This window comes from Mizuhopecten yessoensis, unplaced genomic scaffold, assembly GCF_002113885.1.
Source record: "Mizuhopecten yessoensis strain PY_sf001 unplaced genomic scaffold, ASM211388v2 scaffold5737, whole genome shotgun sequence".
In the NCBI taxonomy this organism is placed as follows: domain Eukaryota; kingdom Metazoa; phylum Mollusca; class Bivalvia; order Pectinida; family Pectinidae; genus Mizuhopecten; species Mizuhopecten yessoensis.
In genome coordinates, this window is record NW_018406198.1 from 319,945 (window position 1) to 336,898 (window position 16,954).

Sequence of the window (16,954 nt, forward strand, 5' to 3'; positions counted from 1 at the left end):
ACTTTGGTAGAACTGAAAAGAAAACATAGTTAACAAAGGGAGGTAATCTTCATTTTTATTGTTCTCTTTTTAATTCTACCAATGAGTATGGGAATACACCCTCAGCAAAGGGAAGTAACTCTGCAGTGCTGATTGAAAACCAAGACGCATATATCAGTCGCCATATTTTGGTAACATTATTAGTTATTTGTTTCTCAATAGGACCTTGTAGTTAAAGGACCTTAAGTCCCATCGCTGTGTGTTGTATCTCTTATGTAGAAGAGTTCAATCTTGTTTGCCCATATTTACTATAGCAAAGAGTATACATAATACACGAAAGAAAGAAATTCACAAAGACCACCACAAGGATTCGATCCCCGGACCTGTTGACATGTGTTCTGCTGGAGTACTACGAAACCCGGTTAATACAAGCAGAAAACAAATATCTCTATTACGAGTTAAGGTATATGGTTATTATGTATGTTACAAAATATATTTTCCCGTCTGTCTTTTCGTCCACACTAAAAAAAAAATATGTCTACAATATATCTCGTGAATTCCCTGAACACAATTAGTTAATATTTACATTATATTATGGTTTTATCGAGTGCTAGCCTGCAATTGACCTAAGGCTATTGCATGGGAAGAATACCTTATCAATACTTATATTTCATGATTAGAAGTTCACATGGGAAAAGCAGAGTTTCTATCTCTAGTAAAAGGACAAGTGATGTTAAAACTTTTGAATGCAGTAAAAGGTCTTATGTGCAAAAGTTTTATAATATTAAAGATTTAATTTGTTATATCTGAAAAAAATATTTATTAATTTCATTTGGAATATTCCTTACTATAGTATTTCAAATATTTGAAAAATGAGTTGTTCTGTGCTTGCATGGGAATATCTGGAGGAGTTCCGGTGGGATTATGGCAGGAGTTGTTTACCTTTGACACATTTTCTGATTTATAATTATGAAAAAAAAATCAATTTAAGAAATTGATTTTCTTAATCATAATAGGTATGTTTTAGCTCACCTTGGCCAAAAGGGCCAAGTAAGATTATGCCGTGATGCGGAGTCGGTCATCCGTCCGGCATCAATATTTTCCTTTCAACGAAAAAGGCCTAGGGTGATGATATTTTGCCAGAAGCATGCTGGGATAAAGGGCTGTCGGGTCAGGTTTGTTCAATTGAATGACCTTGACCAATATTCAAGGTCACACGGTTCAAATTTGTTTAAAACTTCAAAACTGACCAAAAGCCATGAGTGAGGTGATATTTGGCAAGTGACATGCTTGGATGAATAGCTATCAAATTTGTTCAAGAAAATGACTTTCAACCATATTAATTAACCCTTTCACCCCTATGTAACTTTAGTAACCTCTACCATACATTGATCTGGGTAAGTCCATTTTGGTCTACAGTGGTGAAAGGATCAAAAGTCACAGGAGGTCACATGAGTCAAAAACATTAAAGCAACTTCTTCTGAACAACCACAAAACCTAGGGAGATGATATTTGGTGAGTAACGTGCTGGGATGAAGGGCTATCAATTTTGCTCAAACTAGAACAGTTACTCAGAGGCTAACTAAGATGCCCCCACATCCAACAATTATCATAAAGGGAGTATCTGTCCTCCATTGAAAAGGGTTGAAATGAAAACAAAATGAGTAAATTATACCAGGTGCACAACTTCAATATGAAGTCAATCGGTCAGAATGAAAAACATACTTGGATGCACAACATCAGGGGTAGTTATCATATCTGAAAATTTAAGTTGAAATTGGTGCACAAGTTAAGGAGGCATTATCCTAACAAGGATTTTTCAGCGAAGGGACATAATTCCATAAAAAGGGTCGGGAAATGAAAAAAACAAAAACATCTGTATGCACAACATCAGAGGTAGTTATGATATCTGAAAACTTTTCTTGAAATTGGCCCAGTAGTTTTGGTGGAGTTGTCCAGACAAGGATTTTTTTTAACAAAGGTCCTTAAATCCAGAAAATATCAGAATGGAAAAAAATAACATCAGGTATTGATATAGTTATCATATCTGAAAGCTTTCTTTGAAATTGGTGCACAAGTTTTAGAGGAGTTGCCTGGACAAAAGGCCCTGAGAAATGATATTTGGAATGACGGATTAGACATTTGTTCAAATGAATCACTTTGACCTATATATATTCAAGGTCCCAGGGGCCAAAATTGTAAAACTCTTCAAACAACTTTTGCAGAATAACTAAAATGCCTAGGGCAATGATTTTTGGCCAGTAATGTTCATAGCTCTGAACCAGATGTAGTTTGCAGAGTTTATTAACCATTTAAAATGGAGAATACAAGGTTGAGATGTAATTTAAAGTTTTCTTGCATCTTCAGATTCATCCACAGTTTGTAAACAAACACCAGACAAAGAATTTTGTAAATATTCATTTATTTATTGTGATCAGCACACAACAAAAACTTAACACTGATGAAGTTGTGTGAAAGCTGTTTCTTATCTCGCAGTTCACAGGCAACATGACATATAACGACACATGTGACCCCATCATGTCACATGACATACATGTGACCACGTCATGTTTTAAACAAAAAAATAATTTTGGTACATTCAAAACTATACACTTATATTAATAGTACAATTTAAACTCATCAATTTATGAATTAAGTAAATATATACGGGACACATTTAATTAAGAATTACATATATACATATTTGATGCATTTAATTAATAATCTACATACTGAATACTGTGTCATTGTATAAAATTAACCTGAAATATCACCTGTTTGTTTTATCAATTGTTCTGTCAAGTCTTAAATATTAAATAAATAAGTTTTCGCTAAAGGCCGACTCCCGGCCTCTATCCTGGGAATATCACAGTCAAATGGACGGCATCAACAAGGAAACAAAAATAACAAAAGTAAATAATATAATCCGAAAAAGATTAACAGAAAGGCAAATAAATACGCAGAATATATAAAATAAATTGATGACTTAAAGCTACATGTATGATTTAAACAAGGCACATTTTGATGAAGAATTACAGCCAATAATATGTTAAAGACACTGGAGATATAAACAGGCACTAGACACACCCACTAAATGGTCAGAAATCTATTCTTCTCAGCATTGTCAGCTTTATAATATAAAGCTAATTTTCAAATTTTATTTTTTGGTGGCTGATATTTTTATACTGTTCTTTCGACTGAAACTATTTAAACTTCTGACAGATATAGTTACTTTATGTTTTTGTATTTTAAAACTACAGAAAATATCACTGAAAGATATGTTCCTATGCCGTCAAGCTAACAGAGTTTTCTTACAAGTAATCAACAGTACTTTTTATGTTTACGCATGAAATCATATTGTCTTTATATACACAAGAAGTGCACAGATTACACAATAGTCCAGGACTTTTAAAGTCCAATATATTACACTTCTATTAAATTTAAACACATAGATTTACTCCATGGAAAGTTAACATTTGTAGCAGACACCTTTTACCACAAATAGCACATTAGGTTTATCCAATATACAGGTCAGCAACCGTATTGGAAGTTTTTTTTCACAAATTGATGATTTTTGATGAGCTCTCTATGCGAGAGTTATGTCCCTTGTTACTCATTGAGCTGGCACAGCAAGGCAGCGCCCTTCGCGATCCAGTAATCATTTGAGAAATTGGACGGAAGATGTGTCATCACTACGAAGTTTGTTGAGTGACCTGAAACAGACAACAGGAATAAATATCACCTAACGGAAATTGACGCACGCAAACGGTCCATGTTGTCAGGATATTGTATACCAGGTATCATTTTATTTTTACGATTATATAATTCCCACGATAAATCACAAAGATATCCAGGAGAGGTACACATTGACTTTGTGGGCCTTGTTAAATTGTATCTGAATTAAAATTTCTGCAATATTTGAATTCATATTGTTTATTTCTCCTTGCAAATCGATGTGAAAATCTTCAAAGTAATGTAGAGCATCATTTATCGTAACTTTTCTTGAGGAAGATTTTCTAACGACTTATTTGTTAGGTTTGAATTTGTAAAATGAACAACAATAGAAACATTGTTTAACCCATTCACCCCTAAAACCCACATTTAAACCTTACCAAATCAATGACTGGGTGAGTCCAGTTTGAATATGTAGGGGTGAATGAGTTAACGTCACAAATTAATCATAATGTGTAAATAAACAGTAAATTTTATTATACTGCCACCATTTGTCCAGAGAAATTTTGGCATTATAAAGGGGTCTGACATTAAATTGAGTAAAACATTATTAAAGAATTCTTAGGAAAAAGAGAGAAAGTGAACCTAGAAACAGGTTGGGGAAAGCGAGACGGTAAATGTAACAAGGGGCATCATATCAAGGCTTCTATACTGTACCTAAACAAATTGTGTACACTCTAGGAGGTATACAGTAGTTCTATATTTGCATGTATACAGAGTTCAGTTGAAGACAAGCTACACCGACTTCAAATAGCCCTACACTGTCGAGACGATAAATCTCTGTGACCTTGACGTACCTGTGGTGGAGAGGACACCTGCACGGGCTGATGTCTTGTACAGAGGAGCTCTGTAGTCCTCGGGGTCAGGACTAAAGTCCATCTTAGGCTCCATATGGATAACGGGGAGGACATCGTTCATGATGCCAGGGACGGAGTCCACCACCACCATGTCCTCCGGGTCCCAGCGACATCCGTCCATGAACATGCCATGTACTAGTACGCCGTCAGCAGGGAGGTCAATCTGTAATATATAGCTCATACACATCACAGGTGTCATAGCACAGGCATACATTACAGAGTTGTTGCCCTTGGATGGGGGAGACATTGATAATTCTTTCCCTGATACAAAACCTGTTCTAGAAAATTGCATGTAAAATATTTTCATAAATCAGGAACAAGACTTGAGAAAGGAAATATGTATACAAGTTTTCCTCGTACAAGAGCAATACATAAATTAGAAGTTCAACAATTTCAACAAGGACAGTTTGTAGCACAGCAACAAGGACACAAGAGCAGATAAGAGAAATATTACGAAGAAACTTGCTTAAATGTAGGAAAACATTTTCTACATTACATGTGGTTCCTTGTATCAATACAAAATTTTGGGTCAAATAGATGTTTGGTATCAATGAGGATATCAATTTTTGAGACAGAAATATTAAAAGAGACCCCTGGGACATCCATTACCTACCTCTTTATCAAGTTCTATCTCCTCCCCAAACTTCAGCTCGGCCATCTGTTTGGTGACCTCTTTCTGGTCCCGGGTAAACTTCATGGGGTGGAAGTGGAAGGACAGGTGGTCGATGGGTAGGTTGTACTTACGGGCGTAATTCTGTAGCGACCCCGTCAGGAAACCTGTCATGGGCAAATATGGTTATTGATCAATTACGTAATTTCAACTCTACCAAATTACACAAATTATTAACAAATGTTAAGAAAGACAGAATTTTACCTGGTTACTTAACCCTTTCACCCCTATGTAACCTTAGTAGACTCTACCATGCATTGATATGGATGAGTCCATTATGGTCTACAGTGGTGAAAGAGTTGATAGTTGATTGTAAGAAACAATGCTATTACTTGACTTCCATGTTACATTTCGCTGCAGTTTGATTTTGCGTCTTTTGCACCCAATGTAATAAAGGCGAATTTATCACAACGCAGTGAAAATTAGTAACCAACATAATTCAAGTTTGACTCGACGAAAATTCCCCGTTATACAGTATTGGATTAGTTGTCATAGCGACCTATCAGCAAGTCCCTCCCTCCCATCCGTCCCATACAATTAATTATGGAACACTGATAAAAAGATCTTTAATTTGTTTTCTGTTAAGTGTTACAGGCACATCTGGTATCATTTTTATCTCTAGGGAATGGAAATGTATCAAGGATCTGTATACATGTAGTAAAAAGTATATGTGACCCTGACCTTGAGGGAAAAAGAAGCCGGACATCCAGTAGGACTTCGGGAGTCCATGTCTGATCCAGTTGTCAATGAAAGCGGTACGGTGAGTCAGGTCCTCCACCCATGAGGCGAGGGGCTTCAGGGAGGGGTAGGCCGCATTGGCCCACATGCTTGGCACTTGTTTGTTAAGGAAGGCGTTGTAGACCCCTTCTAGGGCCTCGCTCATCACCACCAACCCCTTGATGGCCTTCTGTAGAGTCAGCAGGGAGTCCTACAACAGAACAAATATAACTAATGCTAAACATCGAAGTGGAAAATGGTTAAGATTTGTAAAATTTGATGGAAATTTAAACTGCTGTCAGATTATATTATCGTAGTTTACCGGAAATACATATCCCCATTGGTACCATCATGTGATTTGCATATCTAAAACCCAGTCAAATCCGGAGAAATGAAATATTTTGAAAATGGGGTGTTTTAAAGTGAAGATAATGGTTCAGATATTAAGATGGATGGAGTTCATATCCTGGTCTTAACATGAAAATGTTAGATATCACTGATTTGTACTGCTTTAACTTTGCATGATGTCATTTTTAGTTTTATGAAGAAAATTCCATGGCTGTATTGCTATGACTACTTCAGAAGATTCATAATTTTTTACCTTTTTACTTCGTTGATTTTTTTTAATGAAGAAAGGATGGCTAACAATTTGTTTTCTGATTGCTACATTATTTTCATGAACAGCTTGGTTTGAAAGGAACAACTTGTCAAGATGACACTTTCAGCTTACACAGTAATGGTGATCTAAGGAGTGTATTTTCAGTTATCTACCTTGATGACCTTGAGGAGGTTGTAAGTTTTGTTAGTTACCTTCCTTGATGACCTTGAGGAGGTTGTAAGTTTTGTTGTACAGGGGGAGTTATCTACCTTGATGACCTTGAGGAGGTTGTAAGTTTTGTTGTACAGTGGGAGTTACCTTCCTTGATGACCTTGAGGAGGTTGTAAGTTTTGTTGTACAGGGGGAGTTACCTACCTTGATGACCTTGAGGAGGTTGTAAGTTTTGTTGTACAGTGGGAGTTACCTTCCTTGATGACCTTGAGGAGGTTGTAAGTTTTGTTGTACAGGGGGAGTTACCTACCTTGATGACCTTGAGGAGGTTGTAAGTTTTGTTGTACAGTGGGAGTTACCTTCCTTGATGACCTTGAGGAGGTTGTAAGTTTTGTTGTACAGGGGGAGTTACCTACCTTGATGACCTTGAGGAGGTTGTAAGTTTTGTTGTACAGTGGGAGTTACCTTCCTTGATGACCTTGAGGAGGTTGTAAGTTTTGTTGTACAGGGGGAGTTACCTACCTTGATGACCTTGAGGAGGTTGTAAGTTTTGTCGTACAGGGGGAGTTACTTAACTTGATGACCTTGAGGAGGTTGTAAGTTTTGCTGTACAGCGGGAGTTATCTACCTTGATGACCTTGAGGAGGTTGTAAGTTTTGTTGTACAGCGGGAGTTATCTACCTTGATGACCTGGAGGACATTGTTAGTTTTGTTGTACAGGAGGAGTTACCTACCTTGATGACCTTGAGGAGATTATTGAAGCGATCAACCTCCTGGGTTAGGACAGTCGTTAATGAGTTAAGACGACCCTTGGCGTCCAGCGCAAACATTTCCTGGTTAGCCTCGTCAATGTCCAGTTTACCCATAACCTTCTCAAGAATACTCTCAGCCAGCTCGTACACGATATCGTCGTTTGACTTGCCAGTACCACCTGAGGACAAACGCGGCTGGACGTCTAGTATAGTTGTTACCAGTGCCATTGTTTCTTGGTTCTGTAAAATACACCGTAACATTATAATCTCCTCATTAACCTTGAAGATTCTTTTTTTACATTTAAGATTCTTATTCACTGTTAAAACAGTTATTTCGATCAAGAATGTACACAAAAATCATTTGATGATTTTATTTTGATAATATACGTACGAGATCTAACTATTCATATTCTCAGAAATAACATATTTGCCCTCGACTTGTTTTAAGTGGAAATATTTTAAGTATGAAAAAAATTACAGTGAACATGCAGGAACAAATTCTGAAACAAGAAATTAGTATTATTAAAACAAACTTTTTAATGACATATCTGAACGGAAGAATAATGGACTTGAAATCTTAGCATGTTACCTACCAAATCTACCAAATATACCTAGAACCAGGAAATCGATTTACAACTCTATTGTAAACACCAACAAGCACTTTACCTGGAATGCTATATTGGCGTTTTCGTGCATGCCAAATATTTCTGGTTCCTCAATCTGCGGTAAGGACTCGATGTAATCTCTGTACTGCTGCAGTTCTTCCATATCAGGGGCATAGTAAATACCTGTCAGTGTAAACATACGAGTGTAAACATACCAGTGTAAACATATGAGTGTAAACATATCAGGGGCATAGTAAATACCTGTCAGTATAAACATACGAGTGTTAACATTCGAGTGTAAACATACCAGTGTAAACATACCAGTGTAAACATACCAGTGTTAACATATCAGTGAAAACATATCAGGGGCATAGTAAATACCTGTCAGTGTAAACATACCAGTGTAAACATATCAGTGTAAACATATCAGGGGCATAGTAAATACCTGTCAGTGTAAACACACCAGTGTAAACATACGAGTGTAAACATACCAGTGTAAACATACGAGTGTAAACATACCAGTGTAAACATTTGAGTGTAAACATACCAGTGTAAACATACAAGTGAAAAGAATGTAAAATACAGGTGTAATTCACCAGTTACAAGTACTTCCCACTTATTGTCACTTTCTGGTTAATGTCTCGTTTTCTTAAAACACTGTGTTTTACTGTTATATAATCTCTGTAATGTACCATCTGTTAATATCACTTCTGACTTGTTCCGATGTGATTTTAAATCTTATATTAAGCCATCGCCCTTGAAATGTAATTACCATAGAGAAGTACTTCAACATACAGTTAATTTATACACATAAACTGTATAAATTGACATTTTGTGATACCGTAAATATTCGTGTATTGTGTGCAGGTAGTTTTTGTGTGAAAAAAAAAAAAAAAATGTCAAGCTAGACTCCCTCCCCATACACTGACCATTTTTTATGTGATGAACCAAAGAGCACAGGTGGGTATGATAAAAGAAAGGAAACAGTACAGGAAACCTACCTGATGGTGAGTACTTGTAGTCTGGGTCGAGCGTCTCTGGGTAGAAGAATGTTTTGAGTACCGTGCCCAGACATCTTTTGTCTTGTACGTCGGTGACACGCCCACCATATGTAATCTACAACACAAACATGGAATCGGTACACAGCAGCCACACATTAATCAACTCATTCACCCCTACATATCTAAACTGGACTTGCCCAGTCTTTGATTTGGTAAGGTTCAAATGTGACATGATGGGTTAATGAGTAAATTACATCTTGTATGTGGTCTCTATCTGCAGTACTTAAATCTACTGTTTTCTCATACTTACCTGAGCTCTCCGCCAAATTTGTTTATTCTAAGTGCTGAATTGCTGACAATTCACAACAAATATTTACAATTAAGCCATGATTTGTGCAAGCATCATCACCGTCACATTATCCTTTATTAAATTTGTATCATCATTTACTCGTTTTTATTTTTTTATTTCATCGAAAGATTCAATAAAACCACATTAAGTAGTTCAGGCCATGTTGAAGTTTGTTGACAGGTCCGTCAACAAAAATAGAAAACACTCGACAACAGTTTCACTTTGTGTTGACATTCAGTATTTAGAGGAAAGACACATTATATTTGTATGTGTATGATACCTATAGCTGCAGTGACTTAACTCCCTTGTGATGTAAATGAGTGCAGTGACTTACCTCCCTTGCGATGTAGATGAGTGCAGTGACTTACCTCCCTTGCGATGTAGATGAGTGCAGTGACTTACCTCCCTTGCGATGTAGATGAGTGCAGTGACTTACCTCCCTTGCGATGTAGATGAGTGCGTCCCAGGGTATGGCTCCGTCCTTACAGAACATTTGTAGGTTGAGTAGGGCACACTCTCGGTCACTGTCACTGAACTCGTACTGCGACACAACAATAAAAAGGTTATACATCACAACAAGTGAAAGGTTTCTATCTAGTACGCTACATACTGTCGCCTTTATCACACAAAATGGTTATCATTACAGCTGTTAATAAACCTAAACAAACGCTAGGCTGATACATGTCCTTCGAAAATAACAGAGGAGCTAAATCCAACTTTTAAAATGTGTCAATTTTATGGTTAGCCGTACCTCAGAGTTTACATCTTCTCTCCATAAAACTATACAGAAGGGATATTTGAACACTGATTTTGCATTTATTCTTTATTTTACGACATTACACTGTTCTTTTTTATTCGACACTTACCCGGATATTCCACCCTAGTGGTCCGAACTTCTTCCTCTCTAAGATTATGGCGTGGAAGAAACAGATTCCGAAGATCATTCTCTTCCATTTCACTCCGAGCACTGTTGAATAAAGGAGACATTTTACACTCTCCTGTGATACATACATACAAAGTATACAATTATTGACTTTTGTGGAGGTTAGTACATGGTTTTAGTAACCAGCTAAAATAGTTCCTGTATAAATTTTACTTTTACAGCTTTCCTGAATGTCTGTGAAAATTCATGCAAAATATTTAGTGATAGGATTTCGTTGAGGTAACTGCATGCATGGCCTTATAGACATAAACTGTATTGTGGGACAATACAAAGGTACTTCATAAAAAAGTCATTTGTCATTAAGTATACAAAGATTAAAAATTATTTCTGCTTCAAATAAAATCATGTAATTATTTGAAAAAAAGACTTTAAATTGTTGCAACTATAGACCCAATGGAGATTATCTAATAATCACTTAATGAAAATCATTAAAACCAATCAAATGTATGTTGTCCCGTTTTGTCTTTTTGACATCTCTTTTATCGTGCAAAAATAATTTAGCGTATGAAGCACAATTATGAAAAACACAATTTAAAGTGGAGGGGATTATTGAAACACTGTACCGTTTTCCTCAAAGAATGTGGGCGTCATCTCGCCGAATGCACGCCTCATATTTGCACGTAGGCCCTTGGGCGGTTCATTGGTGACCTTGACACTGTTCTGAAGGACACTGACAGGGAAGGTCGTGGAGGGCATTGAGCTGAGGAAGAGGCGGAAGTCTTCGTGAATGTCCTGTGGTGCCTCTCCCATCTGTTTCACCACATTCTCCATAGACAACATCCAGGATGCAGCCAAGTGACAATTCTATCAATCAAACAGATTGTATGTTAATACGCTAGCTCTTATCAGTAATGCGATTGAAAATTCACAAAAAAATAAAAAAAATAAGATAGGTTTTACTGCAGTTTCAAATTAAAATATTTTCAAATCCTCCGATACATCCTTCCTCCCTACAGAATTACTCTCGCTAGTCATTTCCGCTGTAGCTTCATTTTTAAGCAGCTGTTTTCAAAACCATGAATTTCAAATCAAATAATAATATTTTCGCAGTATCAAAATCAAAGGTTACAATTCATCGCTGCACTAGTTCTATTTTTGATATTAATGTAAAAATAGAAAGACAGCTGATTTGTTTATACACTGTACCTCCACATCCATTTAATTTACTATCACTTATTTTTATTATCACACTGGTAAATGTCCGTCTAACTGTACACGTAGCTACCAGTCTCAGTAGATCATGGCGGGATGTAGGCTACTTTATGTTAGAATTGCTTTTGTATTTATTTTGAGTCTCGTTCTATGAGGTTGCTGAGTGTATGTGTGTACCTGTAAGATCACCCAGTCTCCAGACTTCACAGAACTTGAGATGAGTTTCTCGGCCACAGGTCCCTGGCCCTGCCCTAGGGAGATAGACTGGATCCTAAGGGATAAAATGATCAAAATTCAGTCTCGGCCAAAATATAGACAAGAAATCATGACTTTTCTGAACTCTTGCCTTAAACATAGACTTGCACTTCTTCTTTAAGGTCTGTTCAAGAATGGGGTAGACTATAATTAGAGACAGGTCAGAGGTCATTTGATAAGAAATGTATATGGAAGTTTACCTAATTGGTCACCAACTGTTGCTTACCATTTAGATGAAGTCCTGACATAAAATTATTCACTTTCAATTCTTACAAAATACTAGATTTACAGAGAACATTAGACCTCAACCTAATGTTTCTTAATTGGAGAATTCAAACCTCCATTGGCCCTCATTTTAACGTGCTATTTCATTTATATAGAGTTTTCCCCCCTCCCTGTCTCGCCAATCCTCTTTATAACGTCCAAGTTTTGATAGACAAATGGGAGCTCTGGACAAGGGAATTACTCTTTAACTTGTATTTTTTGTAAATACACCAAGCAGAAGTACAAAGAAGTCAACCAATCTACCCACTACACTATAAGCTATATTGTGGTATATACCCACTATACATTATAAGCTATATTGTGGTATATACCCACTATACATTATAAGCTATATTGTGGTATATACCCACTATACATTATAAGCTATATTGTGGTATATACCCACTATACATTATAAGCTATATTGTGGTATATACCCACTATACATTATAAGCTATATTGTGGTATATACCCACTATACATTATAAGCTATATTGTGGTATATACCCACTATACATTATAAGCTATATTGTGGTATATACCCACTATACATTATAAGCTATATTGTGGTATATACCCACTATACATTATAAGCTATATTGTGGTATATACCCACTATACATTATAAGCTATATTGTGGTATATACCCACTATACATTATAAGCTATATTGTGGTATATACCCACTACATTATAAGCTATATTGAGGTATACTTACTTGTCTGAGTAGCCTTTCTCCCGCGCGAACCTCAGGAAGGCTCCCATGGGGTCAGAACCTGTGCTCAGTACGAACACGAGTGGCGTGGTCTTGTTCATGTCGTCATACAGAGTCTGAAGACTGACGGGCGGACTCTCCACGAACTGCTGTCCGAGGTTCTCACGCACGAAGTCAGTGACAGCAAAAATTGTCTGCAGATCAAAACATGTTACTTTATAGAAATCTGAAAGGATGACAGTTGTGAGTCGTGACACAGGATCAAATGGACGGCAGCTGATCCAGAGACTAACTTGGCAGTAGAAAGAAGGTATGTAGGGCATTTCTAAATAGGAGACATAAAAATTTGACACTTTAACTCATTCACCCCTGAAGACACATTTGAACTCCTCCCATTCAAAGGTTGGAATAGTTCATTAGGAAATTTCAGGGGTGAACGCGTTAAAAATGAAAGTTGGCAGGTTGGGGTGGGGGGTCCTGATGCACTCAAACATTTTCCTGTGTCCACCACTTAAGAAGTAGTGATGATAAAATTCTATATTTTTTCCCCCTGCAGAGCAACACATTCTTTATCAGGTGACAAAGACCAGATATACAGTGCTAATGTCAGCATGGTTATAGACCAGATATACAGTGCTAATGTCAGCGTAGTCATAGACCAGATATACAGTGCTAATGTCAGCGTAGTTATAGACCAGATATACAGCGCTAATGTCAGCGTAGTCATAGACCAGATATACAGTGCTAATGTCAGCGTAGTTATAGACCAGATATACAGTGCTAATGTCAGCGTAGTTATAGACCAGATATACAGTGCTAATGTCAGCGTAGTTATAGACCAGATATACAGTGCTAATGTCAGCGTAGTTATAGACCAGATATACAGTGCTAATGTCAGCGTAGTTATAGACCAGATATACAGTGCTAATGTCAGCGTAGTTATAGACCAGATATACAGTGCTAATGTCAGCGTAGTTATAGACCAGATATACAGTGCTAATGTCAGCGTAGTTATAGACCAGATATACAGTGCTAATGTCAGCGTAGTTATAGACCAGATATACAGTGCTAATGTCAGCGTAGTTATAGACCAGATATACAGTGCTAATGTCAGCGTAGTTATAGACCAGATATACAGTGCTAATGTCAGCGTAGTTATAGACCAGATATACAGTGCTAATGTCAGCGTAGTTATAGACCAGATATACAGTGCTAATGTCAGCGTAGTTATAGACCAGATATACAGTGCTAATGTCAGCGTAGTTATAGACCAGATATACAGTGCTAATGTCAGCGTAGTTATAGACCAGATATACAGTGCTAATGTCAGCGTAGTTATAGACCAGATATACAGTGCTAATGTCAGCGTAGTTATAGACCAGATATACAGTGCTAATGTCAGCGTAGTTATAGACCAGATATACAGTGCTAATGTCAGCGTAGTTATAGACCAGATATACAGTGCTAATGTCAGCGTAGTTATAGACCAGATATACAGTGCTAATGTCAGCGTAGTTATAGACCAGATATACAGTGCTAATGTCAGCGTAGTTATAGACCAGATATACAGTGCTAATGTCAGCGTAGTTATAGACCAGATATACAGTGCTAATGTCAGCGTAGTTATAGACCAGATATACAGTGCTAATGTCAGCGTAGTTATAGACCAGATATACAGTGCTAATGTCAGCGTAGTTATATAACAATACTTTTTAAGAAAAAGGTTGTTCATGTATCTTACAGTTTTTTTTCTTCTAAAAATATATCTCAAAAAAGAGAGCTATCTGTCATTTTTCTGAAGATTTACCTTCTCCTCCTTGAACACCTTGATGAACATGAGTTTCTGGAAGCTTGTCAGACGTAAGTTCCAGTGACCTTTGATGGTACCGTCGTCGACCTCGATTTCCTGTTCCTGACCTTCCTTGAGCGGTTCCGGTGCTGGGGGATGTGGTTCGTATGTACTGTACTCATCTGGGTTAGCATGGATCTACAAGTTAATATATCACAACTTAAACAATTGAACTTCTTATTTCAAAATACTGATTTCATTTCTATTATGATATCCCGATTGTATTTTTCTACGTATTATAATTTCACATTTCAATGAGGCCAAACAACAATAAAAATTGGTTTTAATTTCAGATTACAAAAAAACTGGGAAAGAAAGAAAGCAAAATTTCTTACAGAAACAACATTTTTTTTCAAAGGTTATAAAGATATCATTTCAGGATTTAACAGCCATTTTGTCTAAAAGGAAATACACAATTGTTTTAGACCTCTAAAGGAGGTGGTGACATCAGCAGGTTTTACTGAACTGTAATGTTAACAGTACAGGTGGTCTCTAAAGGAGGTGGTGACATCAGCAGGTTTTACTGAACTGTTATGTTAACATAGGTGGACTCTAAAGGAAGTGGTGACATCAGCAGGTTTTACTGAACTGTAATGTTAACACAGGAGGTCTCTAAAGGAGGTGGTGACATCAGCAGGTTTTACCGAACTGTAATGTTAACATAGGTGGTCTCTAAAGGAGGTGGCGACATCAGCAGGTTTTACTGAACTGTAATGTTAACAGTACAGGTGGTCTCTAAAGGAGGTGGTGACATTAGCAGGTTTTACTGAACTGTAATGTTAACAGTACAGGTGGTCGCTAAAGGAGGTGGTGACATCAGCAGGTTTTACTGAACTGTAATGTTAACACGGGTGGTCTCTAAAGGAGGTGGTGACATCAGCAGGGTTTACTGAACTGTAATGTTAACACAGGTGGTCTCTAAAGGTGGTGACATCAGCAGGTTTTACTGAACTGTAATGTTAACACGGGTGGTCTCTAAAGGAGGTGGTGACATCAGCAGGGTTTACTGAACTGTAATGTTAACACAGGTGGTCTCTAAAGGAGGGGGTGACATCAGCAGGTTTTACTGAACTGTAATGTTAACATAGGTGGTCTCTAAAGGAGGTGGCGACATCAGCAGGTTTTACTGAACTGTAATGTTAACACTGGTGGTCTCTAAAGGAGGTGGTGACATCAGCAGGTTTTACCGAACTGTAATGTTAACATAGGTGGTCTCTAAAGGAGGTGGCGACATCAGCAGGTTTTACTGAACTGTAATGTTAACACTGGTGGTCTCTAAAGGAGGTGGTGACATCAGCAGGCTTTACTGAACTGTAATGTTAACAGTACAGGTGGTCGCTAAAGGAGGTGGTGACATCAGCAGGTTTTACTGAACTGTAATGTTTCTATGATAAAGTGTTAATACCCTTTTTTTCTGCAGGACAAAAAAAAGCAAAAGCCGTCAAAACTTCCTGCTTTAATTCTTGTAAATCTTATGGGCCAGCTTACCTCCGTTTCCCCGAGTTTGACCCACACAGGTGTCTTGATGAGGTCTGTATGGACACCTCTGAAGATAGGCACGGTATCGCTGATATCACACGCCTGGTTCCAAGTGAGTATCTTAATGAAATCAACGTCAGGTTTGGGGGCTCGCTGGCGGTCCATACCAGTGGCGCCCCGCAGGAAGAAGTTCCACTCGGGCATGGCGATGTGGCCCTCCTGTTTCATTATCTCCACACATAGCATGAAGGAGAATACAATCTTGTCTTTTTCAAACAGTGCCCTGTCAAAAAGTGAACATCGGTTTACTAGTACAAACTTGCAGAGCATGATAGAAGGATTTAATTTACAAAGATAGTCAGTAAGATTGAAAACATATCAAGTCAGGCCTACTTCATCGCGTTCGATTGTAAGGTGAATTCACCAAGTGTTCTAGCTGTATATTTCAATAAAAATAAACAAACATAGTGTGACTGACATGGCATTTTTGTTATTAAAAGTAAAATAATAATATTTTACTTGTTTATTTTATTGAAAAAGGCAGCTAAACACTTGCTTAACTACAGTAGTGCCTTCTGATCAAACGATTGAAAATATCTATTTTAGAACCAGATCACTTACACATTTAAATATCTACTTTAGAACCATATCACTTACACATTTAAATATCTACTTTAGAACCAATATATCACTTACACATTTAAATATCTACTTTAGAACCAGATCACTTACACATTTAAATATCTACTTTAGAACCATATCACTTACACATTTAAATATCTACTTTAGAACCAGATCACTTACACATTTAAATATCTACTTTAGAACCAGATCACTTACACATTTAAATATCTACTTTAGAACCAG

The 16,954-nt window shown here is 37.1% G+C and overlaps 1 protein-coding gene across 3 annotated transcripts in view; it reads right to left on the minus strand.

The window, feature by feature from the left end:
* Positions 1-2,388: 2,388 nt before the first annotated feature.
* Positions 2,389-16,954, minus strand: part of LOC110451033 (dynein heavy chain 6, axonemal-like) — a 75,522-nt gene continuing 60,956 nt past the window's right edge. For 2 of the 3 annotated variants that reach the window (XM_021498870.1, XM_021498869.1), the window contains 14 exons: positions 16,097-16,370; positions 14,567-14,746; positions 12,763-12,953; positions 11,704-11,797; positions 10,938-11,178; positions 10,298-10,398; positions 9,868-9,972; positions 9,083-9,197; positions 8,143-8,264; positions 7,459-7,716; positions 5,920-6,166; positions 5,182-5,345; positions 4,509-4,731; positions 3,589-3,692 (listed from right to left, as the gene is read on the minus strand). In XM_021498870.1, the coding sequence (XP_021354545.1) occupies positions 3,589-3,692; positions 4,509-4,731; positions 5,182-5,345; positions 5,920-6,166; positions 7,459-7,716; positions 8,143-8,264; positions 9,083-9,197; positions 9,868-9,972; positions 10,298-10,398; positions 10,938-11,178; positions 11,704-11,797; positions 12,763-12,953; positions 14,567-14,746; positions 16,097-16,370 (2,419 nt within the window). Of the gene's footprint in view, positions 3,693-4,508; positions 4,732-5,181; positions 5,346-5,919; positions 6,167-7,458; positions 7,717-8,142; positions 8,265-9,082; positions 9,198-9,867; positions 9,973-10,297; positions 10,399-10,937; positions 11,179-11,703; positions 11,798-12,762; positions 12,954-14,566; positions 14,747-16,096; positions 16,371-16,954 lie in introns of all 3 variants that reach the window. The other variant, XM_021498868.1, reaches the window with a different exon arrangement.